The sequence below is a fragment of the Centruroides vittatus genome, unplaced genomic scaffold, assembly GCF_030686945.1.
Source record: "Centruroides vittatus isolate TY-2023 unplaced genomic scaffold, ASM3068694v2 scaffold_450, whole genome shotgun sequence".
NCBI lineage: Eukaryota > Metazoa > Arthropoda > Arachnida > Scorpiones > Buthidae > Centruroides > Centruroides vittatus.
In genome coordinates, this window is record NW_027122709.1 from 2,448,416 (window position 1) to 2,470,354 (window position 21,939).

Here is a 21,939-nt window from a genome sequence, read left to right on the forward strand (position 1 = left end):
CAATTCGCAGTAATTTTCGGTTCCTTCCAACTTTCTTACATCCGACACAGACGAATTGTTATACTCCAGATCAACTTCCCGGACCGACATTAATTCTCGTTTTCCTAAACTTCATTTTTTACTTCCTAAACGTTATCCGTACTTCACGTTATTATAAAGAGCGTAAGTAATATATTTTTTGTCTATTCTAATCCCGTAAAGAAACAACAATAATTTCAATCTATAAATTTACGTCGCGTGTAAATAGTATAACGGGTGAACGGACGAAAGACCCTTTATCTAACGTAATACGGGAGAGTACGAAATAAAAGAGACCGTATCGAAAATGTTACCTCTGGTGCCAAGATGGCGGGTCGTCTCTGATTCCAGTAAGGAAACAGTGAGACACACGTTCTAACCTAACCTAACCTATTCTAATAATTTGGTTGCTAATAATTACGGTAATTTATTAGAATGAGTTAGGTTAGGTTAGAACGTGTTTCCCTTGCTGGAATCAGAGACGAGCCGCCATTTTGGCACCAAGGGTAACGTTAACCAAAATATATTTTACGTGGAGGATCGATTTTATTTTTGTCCAAAAGCATTGGTACTACGAACGGATTTTTTAAAATATTTTCTCTATTTTAGTCGTAAAGTTTTATAAAATTAAAACGGAACGGATTTAATAAACCCGGTCGACGTCCTCAAAAATTAGCTACGACTTTCCTCTTTCGAATCGCAACGGATTTGGAGTAATGAGATTCTCTAGGAAGAAAAGAAGAAAAAAAAAATCATTAGGCGAGAGTAACCTATTCCGGTTAGAGTCCGACAACACCTACTCTCGTCATTGATCCGTAAAACGGGGAAAAACATCCCCACCGAAACAGTTGGAAATTTGCATATTCTAACTTGTCAATTGTACCCATCTCGCTACCCAACACACGCCGGTAAGTATTATTTTCTCGTTTTTAAATATCAATTTTTTTGCACGAAAATTGGCTCGGGGAAGGGGGGGAAATCGTCGTAATCGCGACGTAAAGTAAGTCATCGCATCGGTTGACCCATGAAATATCACGAAACTTCCGTCTAAAAATCGATACCAGAAGTCGAGTTTGCTATAGATAATAAAAATGGAGGCCGGCTTAGAAATCGGCAATAATTACGGCAGCGATTCGAGCGCCGTTTCTTCTTCAAACGTACCGAATATACGACGAATAAAATACCACGACGTGCCGTAATTAATTTACGCCAAAACGGGTACAATATATTACAATTTAAAATCAATATTACGCCACGTAATTTTTAATTACTGTAAGTAAAATATAAGCTTCCGGCTTCAAAATTATTCGGGAAATAACTCTCTTAATCAAATTAGTTAGCTTACTTAAAAATGTAATACAATTAGTTCGGAGCGTGATTAATATCATTATATTAATCACACTGAGAAGTAATTGAAGAAAAGAAAATGAACCGAACAATTTGATATAATTTAAGCAAAACACCATTTCAAACGTGTAATATTATACAATTTATTATTATTATTATTATTATTTTTTTAAATTAAAAGAAAAACACAGAAACTGGAAACTGCGGTGTTCTTTTGTTATTTCATTTATTACAGTTTTTATTTTTTATTTTTATTAGATGGAGTGAGCTGACGGGTAAAATTTACCATCGGAGGAGAACGAGAGTATTTTTACAATGAGATATTTTAAAACGGGGTCTGCACTGATTACTTCTACTCCCGTATATTAGAAGTTTGAAAGGCAAGAGAACTCTTGAAGTTTGAATTATTTAGATAGCCAGCAATAGAATTCTAAGTTGAAGTACGATTGAAATCTTTTAAATTCGAACGTTTAACAGTTTCCCATCATTCATACATCTATAAAAAAAGGAATGTTCTTTATTTCTCTTAAAATTGACTTCATTGTCGATGGAGAAGGAAAGCGATTTTTAAATTTAAAATAAGAAAAAGAAAAATTAAAGTAGGAATTGGTTTCGTCCGTAGACCGTGGTCATAATTTGAGATCGAAAAAAACACTTATTTTTTTAAATATACGTAAAGATTTTTAGGTGTTTTCATTGTTCGATTTAAGGTCTTACTTATCATTATGTAAGACCTTAAATCGTCTTATAAGTCATCGTGTTTCCGGTCCAAGTCGCTACCCAAACTTGCAAATAGACGATGGATGCGTTAATAGTGATTATTATTCTTCCGAGATTAATTCTGAGCTACGAAAGAAATTCCTAAACTTCTCGTAAACAGTTTAAAATTCGTAGACGTTACGTCTTTCTCTTCTACTAGTAAAAACTATCCACAACTCAATTTTAGAAATGTTCGCTCCGTTACACAACGGAGTTTATGAATAATTTATGTTTATACCAATTTTTATTTATCTAAAAAAATAATCTAAAAGTCTCGTTTACATGACGTTAATCTACGTTATCCAGAAGTCGGTTACGGTTACTCGTGTTACAATTTACTTAATTGTTATTTAATAGGAAATGTTTTTAGCTGGTAGACCTACTCGAATTACGGAATACCGAATTACGCCTTAGAACTTTTATTAAAATCCCCCATCCGATCCAAACTACGTCGATGGCTCCTTCGTATCGGTATACGAAATACCGTAACGGGCTATCGTTACGTAACGTCACCGACGTAATTGGATAAGACGAGTAAAAAAATAGCGTAGACCAATGAGCGTAATTAAATACTTTTTTATCGAAGAGGACAACATTAACGGGAAGAAATATTTAATGGTTTATTTCGTTAAAATGTTTATGAGAATAGGAAGAGAGTAGTGGAATCATTAATCATGTATCGAAGACGGTAGCGATCGGTGGAGAAGTTAAAGTATTTATTACTCTGTCCAATGACACTCGAGTAAACATCCGCTCTCTCGTACCAGCTCCGTTAATAATCGATTTTAAAATATTGGCAGAATTAATTAGACCACCGCCTACGGTACGTCGTTCGTACCGGGTTCGTTCGGGATTTTTCCTTTCTAGAAAAAAAATTATCTAATTAAATTTAACGATAATTAAAATTTAAAAAGTCCATTTCGTTTAATAACGGACGTTAACGAAAGGAAAGGAGGAAGAATCGGGGCGGTGGAGACCGAGAATCACGTGGTAGAGCGGGTACGTTAAAAAGCACGTGATCGAGTGGCGCTGAACCGCGCGTGACGTCACCGGGCACGGGTAGTGCCTATAAGACAGTGCGCGATGAATGGTCCCGGGTGAACACAATGCCCGTTGCCGCCACGGGTGTAGGATTGCTGTGGTCTGTCCTGTCCCTGATCGCTTCGGTGCTCAACTCGGTGGGTTTCTACAGTCCCTACTGGCTGCGAGGCACCTCCTTCAACCGGACGCAGGTGACGTTCGGATCGTTTCGTCGCTGCGTCTACCCGCGACTGGGTGAAGACGGCGACTGGGTCATGGTGTACGAGTGCGGACGCTACACTACCTTTTCGGACATCCCCAGCGTGTCGTGGCAGATCGTCACCGTGGCGGTGGGAGTGGGTTCGGCCATCTCTCTGCTGGCCGCCTTCACGGCGATCGCATCCTGCTGCATCTCGGACGTATTGACCAAGAGCACGGCCAGGATATTGGGCATGATTCAGCTGTTAGCAGGTGAGTCTCCCCCTCCTTCCGATGCCCGTTTAAATCCGCACAATCTGCGCTTCTTTTAAATTTCTTTTCAAATCCGGTTGCCATTTGCAATTCTCCCGGACGGAGTACGCGCGGTACAGTACGTCGAGTCGGAAAGGTAAACTTAAAAGCCAAGTTTCTTTCGTTTTTCCCAAATACACGCAGATGGATTCTCTAAAATACAATCGATTTTTGAATTAAACGAAGTATAAAAGCACCCATTCCGTAGGATACCGGCATTAACCGCCGAGAGAGGTTTGTCGATCGTCTCGGTAACGGTATACTTTGTTACGTTAACCATAAATACGTAACTAGGCGGAAGCGGAAACCGTAATTACTCGGGCAATAACCGCGAATGGTCTTAGAAGGCGTTGGCGGAAAAAAAATTCAATAGTTATCTGAAGACAAGTACGGAAATCGTTAGGAAAGATTCCATGGTGGTGGCAGCCTACGTTAAGTAATCTCGCGTATTTGTTACCACGTCGACAATGTCTCTTCTCGTACGCTCGTTCCTTATAGCGTTACGCTGCCGTTCCCGAAACAAATTCCAAACCACGTTTTAAAGTCGTTTGGCGATATCGTTTCCACTTTTCTCAATATATAAAACAGAGACGTTTACAGCGGGGTTTATATTCCGGTATCGACTGCAAGATCCGTCACATTACGTATGAACGAAGGCAACAGATGTCGAGTATTACAAAAAGCGTGTCTTTGCGCGACAAAACCACTTTTCGTATTGATAATGTGTGGCCGAACGCGTTTGCCTTTCTAATCTTAGAAATCCCTTCTTCGTGTTTCGCTTGTTGGACTCTTTCTTGTTTCTTTACCAATAATTTCGACCGTAGTAAATCGTCAAGCGGTGGAGATATCGTGGCTCGGATTGGATTTAATTCGTTCCGGTTTACCAGGTAAGTTTAAAAATATCATTAATTACTGCTAATTGGGCTACAATTAAAAAAAAACTTGTAGACCTATAAATTCCCACCGTCTTCTTTCCGTTCGTCTGTCCGTCCTTCCTTAATCTCGAGAACGGGGCTAGATACACGAAAGTCAAAGACCATATGTAGAAAGCTTAGGAGCAGGAGGCCCCGATTAACTATACAGGAACTGTTGATGCAAACCGGAAGTGACGTTTTTTCAATTAAAAAGTTTCCCCCAAAGGAGTTAGATACGACTCCATCGCTAATGGAAAAGTGATATACAGGGGCAAGACACTACAGTACTAATTTGAGGTGGAGAGCATATATTTTAAATTAAGTAAATTAAAAATATGATTAAAAATCGCAGCCCGCATTGTGACCGTGTCACAACAAATGATTTCTCGTCATTTAAATATAATAATCGTATTTTTAAATATCGAATAACCGGATAGATCGGGCGTTTCGTGGTAAAATGTATCAAAATTGTTAAATTTTGATAACATTGCTAAAGCCAATAATTTTCGTGCCGGAAAAGTTAAATTTGTTTAAGGCGGAATCTCCGATAACACTTCCCCAACGCGTTTGTCAAAGACAAAGTCTACACCTAAAAATGACAGTTTAATGCCAAAATAGATATAAAAAGAAACGAGCGACGAAGAAGGAAAAAAAGAAAAACGGAATTTTTCACTACCGACGATCGTTTACCGATAGTAAAGTGACGTCACTTCCCAGATAGAGGGTACTCTACTTCCGAGCGGTGATCCATCAACGTCGGATACGACCGATGTCCGGCTTCTGTCTTCTTAAGCGGGACATTCCTATAAGTTAAACGTTGGCTGCGGCTTTAGCGGAACGCAATGCGCCGCCACTTTTTCGTTCGTAAGAAATATTTCCCGTGTTTAAAGTCGAAGAAAACGTAAGAAAAAAATCCGCACCCCGAATTAAATACGATTCCGTATTTTTGTACCAAATAATAGCAATAATTCGGTTCGTTTCTACCGGAGAAGACTTGTTACCTTCCTAATTTGCGTTAGGAACCGCTGGTATGCGGGCCTACGACGTACGGTCACGTCTATCCATTTTCGCCTCCGATTGGAGACTTATTATTAGACGTACGAGGAATGTATCGAAGGGCAAAACGTTCTTCTCTTAATTAACAATCTAAATCAGTGTTTCCCAACGTGGGGCCCACGCCCCACAAGGGGGCAATTTGATTGTTAAGGGGGGCAATTCGAAACTCGTCAAGAGTTTAAGTTAACCGTATAGCCGTTGTAAATATTGATTTAAGTTAGTTTTAATTTTCTTTGTTTCCCTTTCCTTCTAGAACTTTCCTTTATAACCCTTTTCCCTTGGGGTGGGATTAACAATTCTGGGAACCACTGAGAACAAAGAGATGAACGAGGCCCTGAGGCCGGTGAAAGAGGAGAAAGAACATTCTTTGCCCAGACCTCAAGGTGGGCAGACGCGAGTTGTGGTGTTCCAGGTTGCGTTTGGCAATGACTGGAAAGTGCAAGAGACTGATGAAAGAATTGGGTTTTATTGTGGTTACGATAAAACAGTGTGGCAATTAAGTGGAAGAAAAAACTTCAACGAACACGACAACGACAGATCTTCCAAAAGAGTTCAACATATGTGTTGGGGGGCATAAGAATTTTAGAAAGGCTTAGGTGGGGCATAGCACAAAAAAGGTTGGGAAACACTGATCTAAATGGAGGTTTTCAACAGATTAAGCGCCCGATTCCATATTTTCCACGGGGCCATTCTTTAAAAACTTTCTAAAAAATAGCTTTTTATTCCCAACAAAGGTGACGTACGAAAATTAGCCATTAGTATTTAAATAATCGGTGGCCGAAAAACCGGGAAGGGAAAGACGGGCGCGTAGACTACCTCCCCCCCGATCCGGAAAGCGCAGAAAATAGAAATGGCGGGCGTAATGAAAATTCGTCGTTAGAGGGCATTTATTAAGAAGAGAAGCGCCACCTGGCGAGAAGACCTTTATAACGGCGAACGGAGAGAACGACATTTTAAACGTCACCATCGGACGCGTAATTAACAATAACTTAGAGAGAACGACTTATTTAATAAAGTGTGATTAAATTTATCTCTCGTTCCCGACCGATATTAAAATATTCTGACCCAAAACTCTCCGATGTTTCTCGGGTTATTAAAAATATTTTAATAAAATTTAAAGTTAAAATGCCAATGGAATATTAAATAAGACGATTGAATACTTATTCTCTTCCGACCGAAAACACTTTTTCCGGTAGATGTCGCGCCACGAGGTAAAAGGCCTTCCACCTAAAAATCGTTGGCAATTTCCGTCCGTCGATCCAAATTCTAATTTTTACCCGTCTTATCTCCCGTAAAATTCGTTAAATAACATAAAAAAATGGAGGGGGAAGTAGTTTAAACGTCCGATAGAATATCCGGAAGATTAATTCTTTACAAAAAACGAAAGCAATTGAAGGAACGCCCACCGTCTTTTAATTGTATTTTACGCGCCGATACTGTGCCATATCCAAATTATTTATTTTCCTTCTGTGGTAATTTCATTCCCAGATGTATATATATATTTCTTTAAGCGTTTAGTTTATTGTTAATGGCCCGACGTTACGGAAGAGTTCTCCTTTTAACCGGGTTTTTGCCTTTTAACGCGAAATAAATCGGTGTCTGAAAATAGGTAAAGAGAAGAAGTAATAAATTTTAAGGTTCCGGTTAAAAATGTAAGTTTAGATAAAACCGTTTCAGTGGAATATTGCGGTTATATTTATACTGCGAGTATTTTTTATCTGTCGTGTTTCGTATATTTCATGAATAACAAACAACTGTTGATGGTTTTTCCTCCGCATCTTTAAACTCTCCGCGATTTTTTTTTTAATAGAAACTTTCGTTTTATATTCTCGTTTTGATTAGATTTTCTCTTCTTTTCCGACTAGTGTAACGTGGTTATTTCACGTGTTTTCCGATAAAATCGAAAAAGTTATTCAGTAGTGTTTTTTAACGTTTTCCAAAGATAATTTTCGAAACTCGAAGATAAAAATCACGCAGATTTTTGGAATAGAAAGAGCGGTGAGGTGGGGACGGAATTTAATAACTTTTCTTTTTATCGTTTCGTCCAGTAGTAATAATAATCCGAAGCTATCCCGAAAAAGTAAATTTACATTTACATAAATTTCTGTTGGATTTTTCCCGGCGAGTTCGTTTGTTTTTCCCAAACGAGTAGAATTAATGTTTACCATCTTATATTCAAATATTCGGTTTAAATTAATTTACCACCTCCGCGTAAACAACACGCTGGTGAAAGCGGACACGCGCCGTTTCACCCTAACAATAACTTTTATGAATTGGAAATTGGTACCACCTCGGGCTATTTAATGCGTTTTTTTTCTTCCGCGAATTTTTAAAACTGGAATTTACATTTATAAACTGATTTTAATCGACCCGGAAAAATATTCTCGACGACACTCGACTTACGGGGAAAGATTTCTCCTTTCTCCTTCGTTAATCCACCACCGAGTCCGTCTCGAACCCCTCTCCGGGAAATGGGAAGGAAGAAGTCCGGGAGGGTTTTATACGGCCCGCTGCACCCCGCCATTTTCCTCTACTCCGGACTCGTCCGGTGACGTAATTTCGATTCGACTGGACGAATTCGTTCGACGTTGGGGATTAAGTTCCGTCGACGGTACCCGGCTAACGGAGGGTGGTCGAGCGAGAAAACATCGTCTCTATACTTAAGCCCCCGCCGATCGAAACCAAAGTCGTTTCGATCTCCGCCGGTCGGTCGACAGACGGCCGTTTTGCCGAGCGAAGAATTACTTCCTATCCCCGCGGATCCCGAGGATTTGCCAGACGGGCGTCGATTGGTTTAGACGTTACTTCGCGTCGATCGAGAGCGTGGAAGAACCAATTATAATTAACGGAAAATGGAAAGCCATTTTTGCCTCCGCTAAGTTTGTTTTCGATCGCAAGAAATTTCCGTACTTTCCTCTAATCTTATTCCGGATTGGTGAAAATTTATATTCTATAATAATGGCGATAGTAGAATCGTATCGGCCGTGCGATTCGAAAATATGGATCGGGAAGGAGTTGGAAGCCGGCCAACAATACTACGAGGTGTGACGTCAAAGGTACCACCGGGTTAGGCGCCCCCGTTTAGTCCGTCGAAAGCTTTGCCTCGTAACTTGTCGGTCTTTCCCCATCACCCAATACCGATTACTCGGATTTGACGAAAGATCCTTTACCGTCTTACGGATTTAAATACGTTATTTCCAGTGTTTACACTCTTAAATTAACCGGAAAAAAACATTCCCTATGTGTTATTTCCAATGCGGAAAACGGACGAAAATTGATCGATAGGTATCGTGTCTTCGTCGTATTTCAAATGATTTGTTTAAAGGACGTTTTTATTCAAAAATGCCGATTCGGCAGTTAAAAAAATCTTACACCGAAAGTGTTTTTCGGAAAATTTCTTTCTCGGTAAAACGAGAAAACCATTAAATCTATTATCCGAAATTGGTTCGTTAAAGGCATTATTTAGTGGGAAAAATGGCGGAAAAAAGAAAAATAATCAACGGAGACAAATGAAACGTATTAAAAGAAAATATCTTAATTTTGTTTGGAAATCGATAAACAGATACGTTATAAGTTATTTTGCCCGCTTCTTCTTCTAACAAATTCTTTTTCAACTGGAATAAATTAGATTAATAGAAATACGACCGAGTAATCAACTTATCAGCCTACAATAATGCGTTTAATTAATCAAATCATTTTCGCAGACTCAATTTCCCAGAATATTATCGTCATTAACAATTTAAACGTTGATCGAGGCGCGCGAATGAAAATTCTCGTCTCATTAATTTTGTTCGTTTCCTACCGCGGATGTGAACCCACGTCTCTTTTTCCTTCTCCGATCGGTAATTAGACGCCTTAACGAGCGTCGGAGCCATCTAAATTAAAAAAAAAAGAATTAACGTTTTGACGGAAGAGACGAGAATTGACGATTTACGAGATTGCCGCCTGTTACGTCACGGGGTCCTTCTATTGCCTCGCGACTGTGAACAATCGGAAAGATTGGCGAAACGCCTTTATTTCGGTTCGATTGTCGGCGGTTTCATCTTTTATTCATCGATTCCGTCGGTCGGTATCGAGCGGAGAACTTTTTTTTTTTTCCTCCCCTTGCCTTCTATTTTCTAAAGTGTTTTCGGTAAACGGTTAATAAAATTATTTCTGGTCGCTGCCATAAAAATAAACCGAAGTTGGTTTGTTAAGGCGAGTCTAGTTGCTTAGAGAAGCGATACCGAAGACTTTTTACCCGTTGAAATAAGTGAAATTCTTCCTTTCTCCCCGCATTAAAAAATGCGGTCTTTCAAACGAGGTCCTCATTATTTAGAAATTGGGGGTTAAATTTCCTTAATCCGAACGAATAATTTATTAAAAGACGAAAGGAGCGAGAATTAGAAGAGAGAAAAAGACAGTTACGACGTTATCGTCGATGGTCTATCGACCTTCGCCTTAATTAAGACGTCGTCCTTCTGTCCCAGAAACGATCTCGTGCTGCCTTTTTGTAAACTTCGACGTTATTAATAAATGTAAGTTAGACACAAGGTTGTTTAAATTACGCCGGTTTTACTTCCCAACTTCTTCTAACTCTTTATTATATAACGAAAATACAAATCTGTTAAAGTTTCTTCTTAATTCTGGAGGGCATTAAAAGTCGAGAAGCGAATCTCGACAATCTTTCCTCTCCGTGGAATAGAGTTTTTATTCAAAGAAGAAGTCTCTCTCTTCGATAACCTTCGATAACATTGGAAAAATTCAATCTTCTTTAATGGTTCTTTCCATTATTATTTATTCCCGGCTTAAATTGTATTTGGTTTAAATGCCTGGACGTAATTCGATGGAAAACGTAATAATTGAATTAATTATTTTAATATTTATAAACGTAATCAAATTTTACGGTGAGAAAAAAGAAAATCTTTATTTCGTGTTTCTCTCGTTGAAAAGCTAATCGATATTATTGTCATTTAAATTTTTAATGATTATTAATTAGTATTTCGCCTGATTATTTCCCGATTTTACTGTGTGTTTTATTCCAATGGTCCTAAACATTTTAAATTAGTTTATTCGATTTTTCGCACCTTTTACGAATTTCTCCTTTGTAAAAACTCGTTCAGAATCGATCGATTAATTAAATCTGATCGATTATCAGCTTTAATTAAAATCAATTAAAATATTCTTTTCAAAAATCTTCAAATTCAATCGTTCTTTTGTAAAGAAGATATAAATTATTCCCGTAATTACCTTTCACTTTATGCTAAATATTTCTCAAATAATAATTGGAAGATAATATCGGAGAAACACCCGAAAATATCGATTAATAAGCAAAGTACATACTTTTTTATTATGTTTAGATACACTAGTTAATACCTAGGTTACGAGAGGATCGGTAGCGTAGATTTTTGTTAAAATGAATTCTGTTGACCGATAGAAAACATGGTTAATAAGTAAATAGGGCTTATTATACGTATGTTAAATCGGCAATTAATCTAGTATATCGTCGACCGGAAATAATCCCCTAATCCCATTTTGAACAGAAAACAAACGAAATGAGTTTTGGTGTCAGATACGGATCAATTCGTAAGAAACCGGAAGATCCAATTCGAATAAATTTCTGATTTTTCAAACGAATATTCCGACTAAAAATGAATTTTAAAATTCCTCGACTGCAAACGTGTCCGCTGTGTCATTTAACAAAGCGCAAACTTGCGGTATCTTTTTTCCATTTATCGATCTAATTTTACGTTTTTGACACGTTTATTTTATTATAGTTTGTCTTTATTAAATGCTATTGTGTGTTATTTCAGCGGTTATAAAAAATTTATGTGTTTTAAATCGAGTTTAATTTATTTTTTCTTCAGATAGGTAATTAAATATTAACCGTTTTAAAGGCCCGAAAGTATTGTTTGTATCGTTTGTTTAAAATAAATGCCGTGGAAAAACGGTAATTTTATTTGGGAAATTATGCGGATATTATTTCTAAATAAAATTATTAGATTAATTAAGCGTATTTACGTGAATTTTTATATAACTGCTAATGGCAATTATTAAAATTAAAGTTACAAGCAAAAATGAATAGTTCAATTATATTTACGCGTAGTTTTCGATTAGGATAATTATAAAACGGAATATTTTTCGTCCGATTAAAGCATTTATTCGGGTTTATGCAAATATTTACTTTTATTTCTAATGAATATTCATTTATACAAATATATTCGACTGGTACGGTACACAGTGGGAAAATAGTTTAACTATAAATCATAAATATGTGGGTATAACGAGGATAAAACATCCTTATTAATCTTCCAAACGATTAATGGAGCTATAATAGAATAATAACTTTTCAATGGAAGAATTTATTAGAAATATTCTTTAAAAGAAATTATACAGAACTGTGCATTTGTTCCATTGATTGATCGAAGGCCGAAGAAAAATCGATCAATATTTGAATCCTCGCGATTAGTAATTCGTTTCCAATCCCTGTCTCTTATTGGTCAAATCTGCCACTCTAATAGTGCAAAGTTTCCACCGGTATCGGAACTTTTCTCGGATAAGTTTTGAAAACCAAACTAAACTGCAACTAACTGAAAGAAGCGAAGAAGTTGAATGCCAAGCGAGACTCGACATAACCAATAATAAATTCGATGTAAAGCGTGGAATTATCCGGTGCCTCAAACTCAAATTTACAAAATTCAAGATGATCGGAGTCACAAATTTTCCAGTCGAAAGAGATTTCTGTCGATCACTGTGTGTCCGTTATTATTACGGATGCAATTTAATTACATAAACGGCTTTTGCTGCAATACATCCAAATTCGCAGCTCGCCCGTCAAGTATTTCAAAATAGCTATTCTCTTCTTCCATACCCTGTAAATTAATTCATTATAACTATTAAATTTAACAAGAGATGGTGCCTAACGCAAAACAGATATCGAGATTCTATTATTAATGAAAAAATAAAAATGGAGTGGGTGACAGCTTTCGATCGTAGCCTATAAATTATGTCGGTTAAATCTCCAGTTTCCTCCTCGAGTCTGTGGCTGTTGCAACTTAAGATTCTTCAATATGTAGATGAGATAAAAACACGACACTAATTTCAGATCACAGAATTGCATTTTCACGAAAATCAATAACTATATAGACGAAGAAATAATTCTTTTCGAAGCTCGCAGTCCGTTGGGACCCCATAAACACGATAAACGAATCTGCCGTATCGTTCTAAGGATCCGAAGATGGCGAAATTTCTAGTTTGTACGGTCTGAATCGAATAGGGATCTGCAATGCGATCCTATTTCGTACGTTCGAGGAAAACAACTTTACAACGATAAAAATTTCCCGAATGATTAATGGAAATAACATTTTAATTATGTGAAAAAACAGAAAATTTATCGTCTGAAAATAATAAGTGATACACCAATAGCGATTCTCTTGTCTGACAAATTGGTGGAGACAGTATTGAAATTGTATGCCTCTGGGTTAAGTTGACGGCGAATGATAATTTTCGCTATTCCCTTACGATTGAATTGTTACCGACGATTTTCGACGGTAATATATTTGTTAGCGATAACTTAATGACTCTTGTTCTTTGGTTTGTTAGTGTAATAAGCTTTGTTTCTATTGTTTCGTCGTCGAAATATTTTTGTTACAGACAATGCAATTCTATATTCAATATGCCAATATTATTATTGAATCTTATAAAATGTTGTGATTTAGATGAACGTTTATTGTCTAGAATATCTCTTAAGTTTTAAATACTTTTCGAGACCATTAGTCTCGAATAATTAAAATAGTCACCGTCCAGGTGGGATTATCAAATTACTACAGAATACATTTGCTAGAATTATTCGAATGATATTCAGATTTAAATAATCTTAATTCAAATTTAATTAAATTAATAATCTAAAATTACAAATGACTTTTCCCTTTTTTAACGTCTTTTTTTTGGAGGGGTCGAAAATGCACCAAGTACTGGAAAAAGTCTTTCGCTACATTTCGAAGTTGGTCGAATGGGGCCGAGAACATTCAAAAGCCTCCGTAAATTAGAAGTGAAGGTTCCATTAATTTCTGACAATTTAATTCTTTGTCTAATGTAACACTACCTACTTTTATTTTATTTTTAAACGACGCAGTCTTCTTCGTCCCCATTGTAAATGAGAATAAAGCATCTTCATCTCTGTCAGTATCGGACGACGTGGAAGATGAACAATCATCTGTACTGCACCGGTACAATCGCTTTGTAATGTTTTTATAGTCTTCTTTCTTTTTATTTCAAACTCGGAATCGTATTAATACACACGACGAAATATGAGTAGGCTACTACACGGATACCAAATAGTTTTGAACTTTCCAACTACCCGCATTATTGTAATCGGATGATATCCGTATTGTACACATTGTTCATAGTGTGTTCCGGAGAGACATCTCCGATCCTAATGAAGTTAAAACTTTGGATGTATTAATAGAGTACAAACTTCATTTTTGAACGATATTTTGATGGTCAAAACGGTTGTAATTTTATAATTTTGTACCACAAAATTAGCCATATTTTGTAGTACATTAAAGGATTTTAAATGCTGAATCCAATGATGCAAACGGATTTCAATTCGAACGAAGATTCAATGCCCGACTATTTTTGAATATTACTAATTATCAAAAAGTGAAACTAATTTACTGTATTTCTACGTAGTAGGGTCTCATTTAAAGAAGAATTTTTTAGGGGAAAATGCTCTATTTTCTATTTTTAATAGGAACTAGCAGGTTTATCGCGTGTAACTTCTCGATGCTCCGTTAAATTCAAACCTTCAAACTTTAATTTTTATTAGGTTCAGAGATAAAAGTCTTCTATGGCCTTTATAGGATAATATAAGTGAACTATGAGCGCAATGGACAACTTTAATTTTGCTTACAAATTAGAATGGAGAGAGGAAGCGGGCTCAAACTATTTCTAGGATTTATCCTCAATTTCTTTGTGTATCTAAATAGGAGAAAGTCGTTTCGGAAGGCATAGATAGAACATGGCAAAGCAACAAGTGGGCGATCTGTCATTTCTCAAATTACGAAAGTTGCTGTCTTCTTCGATAAGTTTGGATTCGTAGGTCTATAAAAAATTTCAATTATCCATTATTATCAATTTCAGTTCAAATCATTAAAACTAGATATCATATTATTATTATTATAAGAGTTTTGTTTCTTAAAAGCAATTAAATAAAGGAAGGATTTTCTTCTCTTTCTTTAAATTGTTATTCTTTAAACAACCGGTTTGGGGCCATTCCTAGTATATTTGTGATATTGCCCGTATTCGTGTACTAATACTACTTCAATATCTACATATTATTTGTACCTTTGGATAAATTTCTATCCAATGAATAGATATTTCCGTTCTTTTACCACCGACGTTTTTGAAAAATTCTGTTATTTTTTGTTTATTACACAAAAAATAAAATGTTCGTTACTGTAAGCCGTACTGTACTTTACACGGGTGTAAACCAGCTTTTATTTATTTTATTTTTTTGTCAATATTTTCGATGATTCTATTTTTCCTTACCCGGCTTTTCTCTAATGACAATATTCGATATTCTTTGTCTCCATTGTATTCAAAATCTGTTTATTCTAGCAATTTTTTTCAAAACTCTCCCGTCTGACAATTTCAATATTTTGTCTGTTGCGTTTTTCCTCGGGTACGTTCTAGTCAATAAATCAAAATAAAACGAAATAAACTTTAACAGCGTGGCTTCTTTCTTCACTAAATACATTTACCAACTTGTTTTCTTAATGATTAATTTATTCGATTACTTCATTATCATATTTCTTCACTGAAAACTATTCGTAAATACAATACGTAAATAGTCTAATATTTTTTAAAGATTTAAATATAAGGGAGATAATTTACTCACTTCTCATTATTTTGTGCCGATATATAAACAAAAATATACTACTTTAGACCAGTGACGTAACTGGAGGAGGAAACTAGGTTAACCCAGTCATCCTCAGTCTCGTAAACAATTGTATACAGTACACAGAAACAAATTCAATAAGGATTGATTAGATAGCGTAGAAAGTTATAAAACTTTATTGAGAATGTAATTTTGATCGTAATTGATTGGGCATATCTTATACGAAATATTATTCTAATACGTGTTTTGTGGTGTAGTAATTTTTAAATTCCTCGTGTCTCTTATTGTCGCGTGTTTGTCCCCCTTCCACTTAAAATTGTGACGTAATAGACGTTAAGATTTGTTGGCAGGCAGAAGTAAAGTAGGCATTTCGATCTGTAAAACTTAGTGTATATTAATACGCTCGATGCATATTTGAGGCATTTTAAATCGCGTGTGTACGAGCGCATAAACTCAAATAAATTCGGCACTTAGTGATCACCGAGTTAGAGTTCTGTACTGTATCGATATAGGGCGTATGTTCGCAACGAGCAGGCTTGTAAGCGTTAATTAATTTTCACTTCTGTCTATCGTTTCGTAGTTGGATAATCATGTTTATTTAAGTTTTACGTAATTTTGAATACCTCGATAAACTTAAGTTAAACAAATAAGTAAAAAGTTATTTATTATGATTTGTTAAAAAGAATTAATTTAAAACTTAAATACAAAGTAAATGTTTTTGGTAGAATCTCTATCTTCAGATACTTTGAAAAATCCGTTTGTTCAAAAATCGAACACGCGAAAAGTCTGTTTTCTCGAATTATAAAGAGTATTTAGGCTATTCGAGATAATTAAAAAGACGGTTTAACACATAAACTCCAGCAGGCTGTACAGTATATAAATAACATATCATTGACGATCTGTTTACGTTTGAGAAAATACAATTAACACGTCGACAGTGGACATTTCCATTGCGTGTGACAGAAATTTGTAATGGAGTTCGAGTTGGTAAAATAAAAGAATAACTATAGTATTTACGATGATTATAGATGAAAATATGCAGATAATTCTGTAAAATTATATTTTTTATGCATTCCGATGCGAATAAAGGAACCTTTTTTAAAAAAAATTTATTCATCCAATAGCAATCGAAGCCATTTACGTCGAAATTCCGTAACCAGTTTTGTTCTTTTGCAAAAAGATTCTTCTTAAGCTATTATGTTTCACCCTCTTAATTGGTGCAAAGTAAAACGTCTTTTCTTTTTCTTTAGATGGTGCCGGTATGTGTTCGACCCATCCGGCTTTCATTAAATTTTTTTTATTGAAAAAATCCATTCCGTCATTCTCGATCCCTACCTGCTTTTTTGTCCATTCAATACAATGAGTCTGACGACTTTTTATTAATGACAGTTTTTCTTTAATTTTCGCAGTTTTGTTTTTCCATTTATACCGAAAATCTTGCCAAACTGATTCTCCGCAAGAAAAAGAACTAAATTTAATTTATTTTCTACTCTTAGAGAATAATTTTGCTTAAAATCTCTCGAAAAATCCCCCGTAGTTCTAAAATCTGTGGTTTAATCTTTACTTGTAAATATTGGATGCATTGGTTGAATTTATATTAATAATTTATTGTTTTATTACAAATTTCCTTTTTATCTTCAACGGTTATGCTTGCGAGCTTTAACAATATTAACTTCGGATTTTTATGCATTCAAATAATGTGTTGCTGGATTAACCAATAAAAATTTTTTCGCATTAATTTAATCCCGCCATATTGAAAATTTTAGTAATATTTGTTATGATAATTTCATCTTTTCGTGTCGTTCGTAAGATCTAAAATTGATCTTTCGATTAACAAGTTTGTAAGTTGCTACTTCGAGGAATTAGACTTTCTAGAATTTCCACTAAAACGTTTGTATTGTTCTTTATTTTAATTTAAAATTCCTTTTAACTCGTGCATGAAATTAAATAAGGCAAGTTGCAAAGAAACCATTACTTAGAACTTATCTTTTATACTGTATATTTCAAATTCTTCTCGTACTTATTATTTTTGTTCTATATATTTTTAATTATTGTTACAGTTTCTTCACTAACTGGCTTCTGCAGTTGCTTTTGTCCTTTCGTCCAATTACGTTTCTTTATCTTCACTGGAATGTCTCCTGCCTTTTATCTTTACAAATACCGGTGATCGTAATTAAAGCAACCTTATTCAACGCTGTCTAGAAAGATATTTAGCGGTTCAAATACAATCATTTCAGAAAAAGTGGTATCTAAATTCACCAATACGGTACTTTTGGTACTGCATGCGACAAATTGTTCATTTATGTATAGACCTTAGCGATATAGAGGTACTACTCGATGTGTGTTTTGTTCTGTAGATATAAATCTGAAGGGTATGTTCTACAACTAACCTTCTCTGTACAACCAATAATTCTCTGTAGCCCATCACTGTCCTTGTGGATAAAACCACTGAACACTAGAAGTTGGTCGTGAGTGAACGTTTCACCAACATGGACTTTACCGGGTTTCTTCGCCTGTCTAACACCTAAATAGGAGCCAGTTTCCCATAAAAGTCCCGGAGGCACCCTTTCCTTGACAGATCGCCCATGTGTTGCGCTGCCTTTTATTTGAGAAGCATCACAAAGAATTGGATTGAAACAAATCTATTTCAATCCAATTCTTTGTGATGCTTCTCAAGTAGCCTACAGTGTAGTGCTGTCTTGCAAAACTTCCAAATATGCTACGTTTCGTCGATAAATCACACTTTTTTAACTGTCTCCACAACCAAAAATCAAACGGATTAAGATCTGGAGAACGAAGTGGCCAGGCGATAGGAAATGTATAGTACCACTAATCATACTGTTATTAGAAATGTTGCAGAAAATGTTATATGCAGCGTCTGATGTATGAAAGGATTTTGCATCAAAGTGAAGAATGCAGGCATTTTCCAGTTGGGAAACAAAATGTTTTGTATCTTTTGGTATCTCTGGACTGTCACGGATCATGTTACAGGTCTATTGAGAGTAGCTTCTTCAAAAAGAATGATCCAAGGATAAAAGTGGCTGTGAATCACACCAGACTAGGCAAGTGCAATGAAATATGCTGGAAAATACAAGGTTTTCATACGTGGCCTAAATGCTACAGTCTCGGATGTTTTCTGTTCACTGAGATGAAAATGCACCTTGTCACATTACACGTTTTTCTATGTCTATGATACATCCATTCTGACAACAAAGGCCATTGCAAAGGTCAATCAGTCTACCTGTCAGTGGCAAGCAACTGCTGGTTGTGACTGATCTTAAATGGGTAACAATGCTCAACTTTCTCAATGCAACTTTCTACGCTGGTGCCATAGGATACACCTACTGGAGCCTGAAACATTATTAATTTTCTGTTCAACAACAGCTGTGGTAACATCCTCGGCGACTTGTGAAGTGATAGGTTTGGGTCCAGTTTTCTCGAATTGCGTGATCCTCAGTTTGTGGAGTCATTGATCCTCGGCAAAAGTTCTTACGACAGCAAAATTACCGAAGTGTAGTTGCAGCATTGTCGATGTTTTCGTAACTACACAAGAAATGCACATTCCGACAAAGTGATGACCGTCGTAGCAGATAAGATAACATTTAACAGTTGTATACATTTTGATACGCAGGACTCGGCCTTTTTCTTCGCCATATGGGTACTAAGAAAACCTTTTTATAGGCCCACAATAGAGCAGCCGGATGGTGAGGGACCGGCCCGACTTATCCAAGACTGACCACCCTCGAAAAATTCCTGATGTTTTTCGACCCTTCCGTATTCGTTCTCGAGTCCCCAGAGAGGTAGGCTGACACCTTAACCGCTCGATTTGTTTTATTTATTTACGGTAAGGCTAAACATGAGCGATCTGACGAGGAAACACCGGAAAACTCCAAGTGACTAGCCTGTTAGTGAGGCGCAAACCGCAATGGTTTTATCCTCTCGGGCCTTAATCGCTCGGCCATCCACAGGCAACCAGAACTTGGCTGCAGCACACGAATCTATACAGCATTCAATAGAGATACTTTAATTACGGACAACTGGTATATTTTTTCGCTAACTGCTTTAACTAAATAATAGGTGGATGTGAAAAATGTTTTTGTTTCCTAGCATATACGATTCGGTGTTCGATTAACTAAACTACCTCCAGTTCCAATTAGTTCGAATAATCGGAGTTCTGTATATATTTTAATAAAATGTTTCCGGTTCTGATTCTTCGTAATCTTTAAATAACAATGTTTCATTTTTGGCAAATATCGTTATATTTCCCTAAAGTAATAAATTCATTTTCTATAATATATATATATATTCATATATTCAGGATTTAGTATATGTTGTACAGTTGATCTGTTTAAATTCGATCTCTAATGTTCTTCGCGGAACTTATTTACATTTTACATATTTTTCTGTTTACAGATAATCGTAACACGTGTCTTCTGACATCATTTCTGGAATATTATCGAGTGTTATCGACCGATATCTGTTTGATTTTAGTTTAGGAAATTGGTGCAAAATTAATAAAAATAAGTTGCATTTTATAGATTTCAATTTTCTATTGTTGTTTATAAGCTAAAGGGTCGTTTTATTTTATGCAAATAAATTAAAATTGAATTGATTTTTGGTAATTTGTCAGGAAAATTTATACGCATTGTGCAAGAAAAAATTATATTCTTAAAAACTCAAATGAAAGTTATTTATGTAAAGCAATAAAAAAGGAGATACAAATAACCTGTAAATATCAGTCGTGATATTTTTTTATTTTTCGTGTTTTCGGTCAATTTTGCAAGCTTTTCTTTCTGTAAATAATGATAATAAACGTCAAGAGCGTTATTTTTTACAATTATAACAAAAATTATTCGTTATTATTACGTGTATTATAAAGTAGCGTTACATCGCGATTTTATTCGATTACGTGACAAGATTCCAGACATAAGCTACAAAATTCACGGAGAGTTGTATTTATAAATAGTTATCTGTTAAATGTATTGGTATTATATCTATACAGCTAATATAATTATGAATACATAAATAAATAAATCGATAAGTAATTATTTCGGGCTGCAATTTTTAACCATATTTTTAAAATATATGCTCTCGATTTTAGAAGTAGCTTGCCCCTGTAAATCATACTTTTCCTGTTAGCAGTCGTGCCGTCTATCTAACACCTTTTAGGGGAAAATTTTAAAATTGAAATAACGTCATTTCCGGTTTTTATGAGAAGTTCGAATATAGTTAATCGGAACCTCCTACCCCTATGCTTTCCATTCTTTACATTCGCGTATCTAACTCCGTTCTCAAGACTAAAGAAGGACAGATAGTGAGAATTTATAGGGCTGTACAGTACTGTACAGTACGTATCCCTCTCAAGCACTGTAATATGCAGTGCTTGAGGGGGGATAAAATAAGAATTGAGATTGTTTCCCGTCTCTGCTAGGTGGCGCATGTTTACATGTCACGCATACATAAACACATGCAATGATTAAACGTAATTTACTAATATACCTTATTATTAACAAATTTATTTGCATTACAAGTCTTTAAAATGTTTTCCGGATGTTAATAAGTAAACTTTCGGGATGATGATGATGATGATGATGATATTGCTAAATTGGGATGCAATTCCAAAATTTAGCATAAATCATCTAATTTCATAAGTTTAAAACGTTCTGTTCAGTGCAAGTGACATCACACTTTTTCTCTAAACAAGTAATTGTGTGTTTTCCGACGTAGAGAAAAGAAATATTGAATCATTTAGTTCTGTGTGAACTGGGAGAAAGTGAAACTGATGTACAGCGTTCTAACTTTTTAAACTTTATGATATACAAGATCATCCACTAGTAAAAAATGACGAAAAAAAACATAAAGTAAATAAGTCAAAAATGAAGAGAGCCAGACTTGCAAATATAAAAGAAATGAGCAAATATTTATCGTGACATTGTCGCAATGTCGGACTGCAATTTTTACTCATATTTTTAATTTATTTAATTTAAAGTATATGCTATCCACCCCAAATTAGTAGTGTCTTCTCCTGTATATCGTACTTTTCCTGTTAGCAATAGAGTCTTGGGGACGTTTTGAAATGAAATAACGTGACTTCCGGTTTGCATCGGAAGTACGTATAGAGTTAATCTGGGCCTCCTACCCCTACGCTTTTCATATCTGGTTTCGAATTTCATCCCTATAATTTCGTTCTCGAGATCAAGGAAAGACAGACAATCAGACGGACGACATAGTGGAAGATTTAGAGGTCTAAAAAAAAAAACAATTTTTTCGAATTGCGGTTTAATCAATTTTAATCAAATTCGCAATCGATTGGGTGTAAAAGTTACTGGGAACGATTCAAAGTGTTCGGTTTTGTCTCTCTCACGGAAATGCAAACTGGTCAATCTTTACATTAAAAGACACGTTAAAAGTTTCTCTCCCTCTCGAACACGTAATACA

At 35.7% G+C, this 21,939-nt stretch overlaps 1 protein-coding gene across 2 annotated transcripts in view; it reads left to right on the plus strand.

Moving 5' to 3' along the window:
- The first annotated feature begins 3,149 nt into the window (after positions 1–3,149).
- The window catches only part of LOC136989206 (LHFPL tetraspan subfamily member 6 protein-like), a 36,426-nt gene continuing 17,636 nt past the window's right edge, over positions 3,150–21,939 (plus strand). Inside the window, exon 1 of one of the 2 annotated variants that reach the window (XM_067287294.1) lies at positions 3,150–3,615. In XM_067287294.1, the coding sequence (XP_067143395.1) occupies positions 3,231–3,615 (385 nt within the window). In that variant the 5' untranslated portion in view covers positions 3,150–3,230. The remainder of the gene's footprint in view (positions 3,616–21,939) is intronic. The other variant, XM_067287293.1, reaches the window with a different exon arrangement.